Source organism: Gossypium arboreum, chromosome 10, assembly GCF_025698485.1.
Source record: "Gossypium arboreum isolate Shixiya-1 chromosome 10, ASM2569848v2, whole genome shotgun sequence".
NCBI lineage: Eukaryota > Viridiplantae > Streptophyta > Magnoliopsida > Malvales > Malvaceae > Gossypium > Gossypium arboreum.
In genome coordinates, this window is record NC_069079.1 from 31232833 (window position 1) to 31243756 (window position 10924).

At 31.8% G+C, this 10924-nt stretch overlaps 2 protein-coding genes across 5 annotated transcripts; one reads left to right on the plus strand and one right to left on the minus strand.

Moving 5' to 3' along the window:
- The first annotated feature begins 2321 nt into the window (after window positions 1-2321).
- LOC108488672 (uncharacterized) lies at window positions 2322-3434 on the plus strand. Its single transcript, XM_017792961.2, has one exon. It carries the CDS (start codon window positions 2632-2634, stop codon window positions 3145-3147), a length of 516 nt encoding a protein of 171 aa, XP_017648450.1. The 5' UTR covers window positions 2322-2631; the 3' UTR covers window positions 3148-3434.
- Window positions 3435-5184: 1750 nt separating this feature from the next.
- Window positions 5185-8235, minus strand: LOC108488684 (aspartate aminotransferase, mitochondrial-like). Of its 4 annotated transcripts, none has more exons than XM_017792971.2 (10): window positions 7745-8233; window positions 7578-7663; window positions 7085-7291; window positions 6888-6993; window positions 6637-6741; window positions 6377-6549; window positions 5949-6108; window positions 5765-5860; window positions 5581-5675; window positions 5185-5468 (listed from the first exon to the last, which is right to left on the minus strand). In XM_017792971.2, the coding sequence occupies exons 1-10, from the start codon at window positions 7907-7909 to the stop codon at window positions 5285-5287; spliced, it is 1377 nt and encodes a 458-aa protein (XP_017648460.1). In that variant the 5' UTR covers window positions 7910-8233; the 3' UTR covers window positions 5185-5284. The 4 variants fall into 4 exon arrangements, with proteins under 4 accessions (XP_017648460.1, XP_052876427.1, XP_017648459.1 ...); XM_053020467.1 differs by having other exon boundaries at window positions 7085-7303; XM_017792970.2 differs by having other exon boundaries at window positions 7578-8235.
- Window positions 8236-10924: the final 2689 nt, after the last annotated feature.

Here is a 10924-nt window from a genome sequence, read left to right on the forward strand (position 1 = left end):
ATATTAAATTAAAGTAATAAAAACAATACTATATATAAATATATATATATACATAAAAATATACACTAATATATAATAGTAATAGTGATAGCAAAAATAATGAAAATATGAGTAATATTAATAATATATTAGAATACAAAAGTAAAGTAATAACAATAGGGTGATAATAATAATAATGATACAAACAATAATACATATATATATATAAATAATAATAGTAGTTAGAAATAAAAATAATAAAAGTAACAATAATGATAGTAATAATATAAATAAATATGGAGAGGGCATATATAATATGATAATAATATAAATAATAATATATACATGAGGAATAATAATAATAATAATATAAATAATAGTAAAAATAATAAAATAATAAAACAAAGCTCTCAACTCTCTTTCTCCTCTTTTCTAAATCCGTTGTTGGTCCGCTTTTGCTTCGTCATGGACCCCTCACGGTCAAGCATCGGCGCCACCGCATACACATGGCCGGACCTCAAAAAAACCTTTTTCGATAATGAAAATATGGGTAAGCTTCTTACTTTTATTTTTACTTTCGTATAAAAAAACAAAATAAAATTGAAAGGAAAACAATAAACAAACAAAGAAATAAAGATGAGAATAGACAAAAGAAATCTCTTTTGCTTTGATCTTTGATTAATCTCCAAAAACTAGCATTTCTAAGAAACAAAAACAACCTTCTTTCCAAAAAAAACAAAAAAACACCTCCAAAAAAACAAAAAAAACCTCCTCCAAAACAAAGAACAATCCTCCTCCAAAAAACCAAAAACCCCCCATCTAAAACAAAGTCTTGAATGGCTTTTATAGCCAAATTTTACAAATAGAGTGGTTGGGGTGGTTTAGGTGGCCAAGGGTGGTGGAGTAGGTGGCCAAGGTGGGTGGCCAACAAAGGTGGTGGAGTAGGTGGCCAAGGTTTTTATTTATTTATTTATTTTTTTTTTGTGTTTGGGTTGGGATTAGGTTGGGCCAAAATTGGGTTTGGGCTTGTAACTGGATAATATGCTAGGTTTAATTCGGGTTTGGTTTTATTGGGTCCCGGGCAAAATTTGGGTCTTACAAATATAATAAATTTTTAAAAAATATTTTAAAAAAGAAATATATAACAAAATTTTAAAACCATTTATAGAATTAAAAAATATCCTACCAATACATCAAATATTAACCATTAATATATTGAGTGAAGATATTTTTATAATATTAATTTTAAAGAAAAGGCATTCTCACCTTATTTCCTGTTGGTAAGATTGTTATATATTAATTTTGACCAAAAAATCGACATTCATGGTGACAACTGATGATGGTGGGAGCGGCAGCAGTAGTGCCAAATGGTGATTGATGGTCGAGCTTCACGTAAACGCCCTGACCGATACTGAACCAGCTTCTTAAATAGCGAAGGCCCCACGACCGAAACAAGTCATTGGCTAGAATGTTAATCAATGCGAAGCTAAAAGCATAACGTCTAAATATTTTGAGTTGCAACTCAATTTGCAACTACTTTCAATACAACTTACCAACAGCACAACACTAACTTAAACTACTTTCAAGAAAAACAAAACCTAGGTGGTTCCATTTTCATAACCAAATTATGAAAAATCTTCAAAACAATGTTGTACCTATGTTTTTTTTAAATTATTGTACCATTTTTATATTCCCCATATATGTTTACGCGGCTGAAAAGTTCTTTAAAAAATTGAACATATTTGTATTTGACTTTGAGTTCAAATATCATATACTTAGGCAAATGTCATCTTAATTATAATAGTGGATTTGACTGTAAAAGCAATATAAAATATTATCTTTAATGTATGTTTTAAAATTTAATGTTGATTCATTAGAACAGTATACATCAAGACTCTAAAGTCTTATTAATAAAAAAATGAAATCATTACGAAATACAAAATAAATTTTGTAGTTGAGTACAAAAGTTTCTCCCCCCACACAGATAAGAGTAGATAAACATGAATTAATTGGAACTCTCACATGAAGAAAAATATTAAAGGTCTCAAGAAGAAAAAGATTTTATTTAACTGTTGTATATTACTAGCATTAATAGAAAATGAAATAATCTTGAGTCTCGAATAACTGATCATATTGTCAAAGCTGTTAAAGTGAAAATAAATCTTATAAGAAAGAGCTTTGATAATTTTGAGATCACATATTTAAATCTCACCATATACGTAAATTTAATCTAAAGTTACTAACGTGAATTGAACTCAATCAATTCATTAAATTAATTAATTAATATTTATAATAATTGACTGTAATAGTAAAATTGAACAAAACCTTAAACAAGTGTGAGTGTGAGCGTGAGCGTGAGCGTGAGTGTGAGTGTGAGTAAAAGCTTTGGTGATGTATACCGCAATATTGCTTTTTTTCTTTTTCTTTTGGATAAGTCATGTAAAGTAATATTCTGATATATCTTTACTTATGATTTCAGTTCACTTCTGCTGGTCCTGCTTCTCTAGTATTATAAACCCCAAAAGTAGAGAGATCTTCAAGCCTAAAGCCTTCCTCTCTGGCTCTGGGATTCTTTTCCTTCATATAATCTCCTAAACCAATTGATCACTGAAACCCCAAAAACACCACCACCACCACAAGTTTCATCCCAAGATGTTTACCACAAGTCCTGATCATCTTCCCCATAATAAGAGTCTCGAAATTAAGCAAGATGACAAGTTCTTTTCCAGGCTTTTATCTAAGGAAAACTCTGTCGCCAATCCTTCTTTCAGGGTCTACTATGGCGGACTCCCCGGTGCTGTCCCTTTCATGTGGGAGTCTCAGCCTGGGACACCCAAATACACATTCTCTGATACATCCATTCCTCCTCTCACTCCTCCTCCATCATACTACTCCAACTCCAACTCCAAACCCAACAAGAATAAGCACTCAAGATCTGGTCTTTTCCAGGCATTGTTCCCAAAGATTATCAGTTTGAAGAAAACCAGCAGTCTAGTGCCTACATCACCTTCTCCTTCTTCTTCTTCACCAATGTTTCTTGCAATAAGACCCGGAAAATACCAGAAGAGGAGTCGATTTTTGACCCCAGATGATGAAGTTGATACTGCAGCCATTGGATCACCAACTTCCACTCTGTGTTTCGATATTGGTAGGGGGAAGTATCGGTAAGCTTCGTGGATGATACGGCTGCTGAACATATATCCTCAGCTGTTTAGCATGGATCTGAGTAAACATACAGATTTGATGGATGAGAATCTCTCACGTTTGTGTTCATTTACTTTGTAATTGCAACCATCTAGGAATGTATTTTAGTTGGTCTATGGTTAGTTAAAGCTGTGAAAACACCCAAAACTGCAGAATTTGTGGTACTAAATCATTTACTATTGCCGGAAAAAAATTAGTTGTAATTTTCTCAAATATGTCTTACTGTTAATAAAATCTGTTTTCTTTAATAATAGATATATAGTTGGTGTAAAAATTTTGCATTTAAAGAGTAACAAAGCCCAATGAACTTATTAATCATATGTTTTTATATGAGAGAGGTACATTTACCTTCCTTCATAGTCTCCGTTATTATGTTACAAACATGGGGTTTAATGGATCCACCCCCACATATATGCTTAACTCTTACATTCTATGCAACATTCAACAATACATGCGCATCATTTTTCCAACTTTAAAAAAAGAAGAAAACACGTAACTGTTGAGAGGAATTTAAGTCTCTGATTGATTCGGAGAGTTTATTGAGAGTGCTTAAAGTTCATTAAGGAAAAATTTTAAAATTTGGTTTTAGTGAGATTCAAATCCATGCAAGGATCTTAGTAGATAACAACGCTACAACTCGGTTCACTTCAGAAACTGAAATATCTAGTTAATCCTAAACTAAATAAGGAGGGGAAAATGTTATATAACAGCCCCTGAAACTCGAAAGAATTCATAGACAAATTTCAGCTACAAATTTTAATATTTCTTAATTTTCTTAAATATTTTTAGGATTTAAGATTATTGTTTAGAATTTAACCATATTTAAGGTTTAGGTTTTATTTTTATTTCTTTGTTTCTTAATTTTTTTTGGTTTTATGATTTTTAATAATTAAGTTCAATGTTTAGAATTTTATAAAAATATTTAATTGATTCTTAGAATTATATTAATAATAAAATATATGCATTATAAGTGAAGAAAATTACATCATAAATAATAATTAAATACAAAATTCTAGTATTAAATCTAAAACAATTAACAACTTATATTTGGCAGTAAATTTTAGGGACAGTTAGGGAAGTGTTTCCTTTGCATGGTGCTGATTATTAATAATTTTGTGCCCCAGCTGAGGTTTTCTTTGGGAATATAATCATATGAACATTTAGTGTACCCTACATTGATATAAACTACTTAATGCTCATATTGTATGAATTTAATGAACAATAAGAATCAGAGTGTTTGAAAGGACACTAAGATTTTGTTGCATAATTTACTTGGTGGTTGATGGTCTCATAATTTAATACATTTATGGAGCATAGATAAAGGTTCCTATCTTCATATTTAATTTGGGGTGTGATTTTTGGAATCTTTCTGCACTTCCTTTCTCCTTCCACAGTACACAAATCTTGTCCTATTTGAATGAGAGGAAACCTCCTGTGCCTTTCTATTTAATATACTATACGCAATGCAAAACTGGGATTTTGGTCCTTAATTTTGATTGAAAAAAGAATGAATCGCTTCATTATTTTACTTTGTGGAAAGACTGTAACAACTTGACAAATACAAAAGCAATCAAGTCAAGGAAGATGAAAATATTATTGAAAATTGTACGGCAAAGACATCCCAGTCCCAGTCCTATCCTTTTTACCCCCAGGGTCAAAAGTGTATGCCTAACAACAGAAACCAAACACTTATTCTTGAAGCTAAATTGTCGGCAGTTTTCCAGGTGCTGACCTGGCCTTGTCCACAAGATATCCATCCATGTGAGTTAGGACTGACGGTGGACCATTTCTGTATGGTATTTTTAATTTCTTTGCCCAAGCCCGATATAGGTGGGTCCAATAACCCGCTCTATTATTAAAAATAATATAATTAATATTTTTTTATTAAAATTTTTGTCCGACATTTATTTGTCACCGATTTCCAACTGTGTTACATATAAAAAATAATCTTTCCTTAGAAAATTTGAAAACATAGAAATGCAGGTTTTGTGATGTCTTAACTTGTTTGAATGTCATCTTTCTTTCTTTTTCCAAAACAAAAAAGTTTCAATTTTCTGCAACATATATGGTACAACCTGAAAGAATTATATGTGTGTGCATATTACAAGGCTAAATTCATTCCCCTTGCTCTTGTTTTTTTAGTACCAAGGGAAGTTGAGCATATATCAGTATTAACCTTATATGCACCAATGTTATGTAATATCTTGATGTCGCGATCGGAGGCAGTGACTTCATGAATAGCTCTTGCTACATAATCGACATTCTTTGTGGTCACACCAGCCATGCTGCCATGTTACCGCATGACGAAGTTCAGATTAGTTCATAATTGTAAGGCATTACAGAGTAACAAGCCTTAACCTTCAAGAACTAAACCGATGTTTTATATGATAAATATACCTTATGCGTCCATCATGTGTCATGTATATATGAAATTCCTTTGCAAGCTGATCGACCTCTGCACGAGTTAATCCAGAGAAGCAAAACATTCCGACCTGCAATTTTGCATATCCTGATGAGTTAATATGCAAAATACAGGAGCATTTCGAGGAGCATCCAGAAAATTTCTGGTTACATTACTGACCTGGTTAGTTATGTGTTGCCAATTGAGGGGAGACCCTAATCTCTCAAGAGCTTCCCGTAGAGTAGCTCTCATTCTTTGAATACGAGTTGCCATGACCTTATAACAAGTAGGTATGATTACACATGCATCAGGCCAATTGTCCCTGTAATAAGGTAAAGAGGAGGAACCGGACTAGGAAACTTACCTTAACCTCTTTGAGCCAAAGGGCCTTAATGTCTGGATTGCTCAAGATTTTCGAGACTAGTGATATACCGTGAATTGGTGGACTGCCATACATAGTGTTAGAAATCTGCTTTAGCTGGCTCTTGATCGCCACTGCTTGGATTTTGTCATTGCAGAGAATACTGAAACAATCAATGCGGGTAAGATTACTGAAGAATCATATGGACCAAACCAGAATACAGAGTGATCGCTGAAAACTTGAGCCTCCTAGTGAACAATAAATTACCATTGATATTATTAGATTTAATGCTCTCTTACACGAGCAAGGTTAATGGTGGTGATAGTGGATAAATGCATATACATTACATTTACATGATTATATGCACGGTACAAGTTCAGAGAAGTAAATATATATATATATCCATCGGAATATAAAGAACATTGGCTGACCTGAGACAACCCACTCGGTGTCCATACAAACCCATGTTTTTCGCAAAAGATTGCGCACAACCGATTGAATGGCCATCTTCAAGAAAAATTCTAATAGCTTGGGCATCCCTCTCTACATCCCCGCTTGCAAAACCTTGATAAGCGACGTCAAAGAAGGGAAAATGATTCTTTACCTAAAACATGGTCAAGGCAAGAATTTTGAAGCAACAATAGATATAAGAGAAATTATGTTTCAAACATGATATAATTATTGCCATTACCTTGAACAGAGATGAGATTTCTAGCCACTGCTCATCCGTAGGGTCAACCCCAGTTGGGTTATGGGCACAAGGCTGAAGTAAGAAGAAAGAACCATCTGGTGCATTCTATAGGAACAATAAAATAAAATAAAACAAAAGCAGTCAATAGCTGACACATTTAACAGTATTTTCAGAAGTACGCAATATTGTAGTGTTCCGTAGGGTACAAGTTTACGGCTGCAAAAATGCAAATGCAATATCAAATATTGTACCTTGACATCATCCATGAGTGCCACAAAGTTTAAACCCTTAGAATCAGGATGGTAATAGTGAAAGGTTCGGTCCGGAACATGAGCATCTCCCCAAATATTGCGGTGACTGGGGAACGGGAATAAAATGTGACTCCACCATAGGTTTTGTATAACTGGAAACAATAGAATGGAATGAAAAAGGGTACAAGACAACTTACTTAGACCATGTTGGATCGGGAAAATATATTGTTGAATCAGGGTAAAATCGTTTCTGAAACTCGGCAAAGATACGACATGCACCAGTTCCAGATAGAGCCGGGATTCCGGCAAACCTCCTTTCTTTTATGACATCCGAATCTTCCCCATATATCAATTTTGCACTCTCCTCAACCAATTTCGAGCTAATAGCTGTAGATGTCGACTCCCTGCCAATGCATCTCAGAAGACCAGAGAAGAAGACATTATGACTTTAGATATAAAAATGATGAAATCAAATTGTGAGAATAAGATTTTGCTGCCGAGTTTGGGATGAAGACAAAATTAATAATTAAAAAGGACAAACAATTTCAGAACTTAACATGATTTGGCAGAGTCATAAATGAGAATGACAAGAACAGGAAAGATATGCCTAAATATATACAATAATGTACAATATATTCCTAAAAATAATATCCCATAATAATATCCTAACATGATGAAAAAGAAACTCACAGGAAATTGGTAGCCCCAGTCTTGCCTTCCGCTTCTCTAACGCATTGGAGCACAACCGGTTTCCCTTCATCATCCCTGTAAGCTCCCTGAAAAATCCCAGACCCAAGATTATTCTTGCTATCCCCTAAAGATGAACAAGCAATTGTGATGAGAGAAAAAAAAGGTACCACTCCAAGATTAATCTTGTAAGGACAAGGATCAGCAAGAAAGGCGTCGGTGACAGCATTGATGGGGTCTTTAAGAGCCGGAGTGACATGATCCCACCATGACCGTCGTCGAGTGGGGCTGGTGGAAGTTGAGATTCCTCGTCTTAGAAATCGGGAAATAATCATCGTCAAGATATGCAAAAAACTGCCGCTGATTTGGTTCTGTTGGGTTCAGGTAACACAGGATTGGGTGTATAAATAAGTATATGAAGAGGAAGGAAGGTTGGAAGAAAGGAAAAACAACGGTGTGGTTCGTCTTCCATGGTCTTGTGTATTTGTTCAAAAAGAAGGGAGCTTTCGTCTTTGGTTTTTCAGTGGGCTTTTTCAGTTTTGTTCGTTGGTTTTGTTTCTTTCAGTCTCTCGCTGTGGCCAACAGAATTGCAGATGTGGGTGAGTGTCGGATTCTTCCTTTTGACTGCCGCTTTTGTTTAATTATTATTTTATTCTTTGTGTATGTAACTTCATAACTTCTCAAATTAGTCCCTAGATAATTTAATTTATGTGCTATTAAAAATTAAATATTGTTAAATTTGAATAGATTTAACAATTATTATTTAACAAAATTAATATTTTAAAGTTTTATAGTTCTGTAAATAAAGTTTTTATTTGAAATTGAACTTTAATTAAAAAAATTCAAGATAAATGTTAAATCTGTTATAATTTGAATTTATTTAATTTTTTTAATATTATATAATTAAAATGATCCATTTAATAATAAATGAACTAATTTAATATAATTCCTATAATACAAGGATGTGTCAAGCATTTTAACCTTTTAATTTTAGTTTGACAAAAAAATGTGGAAGAGAAAAAGAAAAGCCACGTGTTGGACAATGATGTTTTGGGTAAGGCTTATGGTGTAAAAAATGATTGCCCATCCCTCGAGTCGACTTAAAGTCCGCTCGAAAAGTAAGAAGATTTGAATAAAAATATAGACTTCACAAAATAGGTTTGGGTAAAAAAATAATGCCTGTTTTAAAATTGGGCTAAGCTTCGAGTAAAATATTTTTTGGCTCGGCCCGATTTCACTAAATGACAAAAAAATATTTTTTATTATTTTAATTATATTTTCTTATTATTTTCTCCTATTTTGCTATCATTTCACTATTATATTATTACTATTTTATTGTTATTATTTGGATATTGTATGACACTTGTTTTATTGTTAATTTTTTATTATTTTAGAGATATTTTCTTATTAAATTGTATTATCTTAGTATTATTTAAGTATAAATAATTTTTAAAATTTATTTTCAATTTGTTCGAAATATTTATTTTAATATTTTTAGTATTTTTATGTATTATATATATTTAAAATTATGTAAAAAATAATATAAAAAATTTAATATGGGTGGTGTAGAAGCCCAAATTGCCTGAGCCCGATTTCATCAAAACCCAATCAAACCTCTAAACCCACTAAAACCCTTAACCCATGACCCATTTACATCTACCCAAACCCATTACAAAACCCAAATATTAAACCCAATTCAAAAGCCCATTAAGCCCCCCAAAAAAAACCTAACCAAAAAAAAAAAAAAAAAACCTAACCCCTCCAAAAAAAAACCAAAAAACCCTAGCCACCTAGCCACTTTCCCACTTGCCCCATTTTCCTCCCATTTTTTATATCCATTGTCTACCACCACCACCTACAAAATAAAAAAAGAAATAATAGAAAATCATGTAAAAGATGGCTATAAAAGCCATTCAAAAATAATGTTTGGGGGGGGGGGATTTTGATCAATACAAAGAATTTATCTTCATTTTTGCATCAATATTAGTAGATTAAAACCAAGAAAGAAAGTGGATAGTGTCGAATACAAATCAAAATCTCGAAATCGAAAGCTAAAAATACCTAAAGGTGATTTTATCTTCTTTATTATTTTACTCTTATTTTATTTTTATTTTATTTTTCCCTTTTTGAATCTATTAATCTATATATATACATCATAATAAAAATATAATAAAATATATATACAAAACAAATATTTTAAAAAAATTACCTTTACAGCCACCATGTGTGGTGGCCGTGGCCATGACGACGGGACGGCGGCCGGCGGTGATCGACCTTGTGGCCGGAAATCACCTCACCCCTCTCCCTCTCTCTCTTTTTTTTGCTTTTCAAGTGCAAGAATGAATTTTTTTGAAGAAAAAAAGGCCTTTTATAGCCCCGCAAAACGACGTCGTTTTGGGGTTGGCCATTAAATCCCAAAACGACGTCGTTTTGACTTGGACCGGTTATACCCGACCCAACCCGCCTAGGATCCGCGTGTTTTTTTAAGGAAGGGCTAATTGTGCTTTTAGCCCTTCCGCTTTTTATTGTTTTGCAATTAAGTCATTATTCGTTTTTTTTAATTTGGCCCCGAAATTTGTCGCGATTTTCAATTTAGTCCCCACTAATGTGCTGAGTTTTGATGGGAAGGAATATTTGTTGTTTTGGCCCCCATTATTTCCGCGCATGTTCAATATAGTCCTTTCCTTTTATTTTTATTTCAATTTTGCCTAAAAAATTTTGTTTTTAGTTCAATTTAATTCTTTTTAGTTACTTTACTATTTAAATTAATTATTTTAGTATTATTATCATATTTCATTTACTTATGTAGTGTGTTAATAATTTTTATCATTTCTAATACGTATATATATATTATATGTATTTTATATATATTATGTATATATATATATATATTTTAAATGCCATTAGTTATATATTTCTTATACTATTCCATGTATGTATTTTATATCATCTTATGTATATATTCTTAAATACTATTGTATATACATATATATATATATATATATATATATATATTTTAAAATACCATATTGTGTATATATTATTATTACAAATTATTACTATTGCTAGTATTATTATAACAATTATTATATTAGTGTATATTTTATGTACATATGTATATATATATTTTTTGTACATATCATTATTTTATATTATTGTTGTAAATTTTTTTATGTATATATTTTTATGTAACGTTTCCTAATATTTTCTTTTATTGTAGATATTATTATTATTACTTACTTTTATTATATGCATATATATATGTATTTTTTTGTACATATTATTATTTTATATTATTATTACCAAATATATCATTTTTCCTATTTTATTATTAGTACATGATTTGTTTT

Excerpts from the sequence above, each read along its gene's own strand:
- LOC108488672 (XM_017792961.2), top strand. The coding sequence starts at position 2,632 with ATGTTTACCACAAGTCCTGATCATCTTCCCCATAATAAGAGTCTCGAA.
- LOC108488684 (XM_053020466.1), bottom strand. The coding sequence starts at position 7,909 with ATGATTATTTCCCGATTTCTAAGACGAGGAATCTCAACTTCCACCAGC. Across the intron at positions 6,994-7,084 it reads CCCGATCCAACATGGTCTAA|TCACCGCAATATTTGGGGAG; the intron begins GTAAGTTGTCTT and ends CCCGTTCCCCAG. Across the intron at positions 6,109-6,376 it reads CACCGAGTGGGTTGTCTCAG|TATTCTCTGCAATGACAAAA; the intron begins GTCAGCCAATGT and ends TGATTGTTTCAG.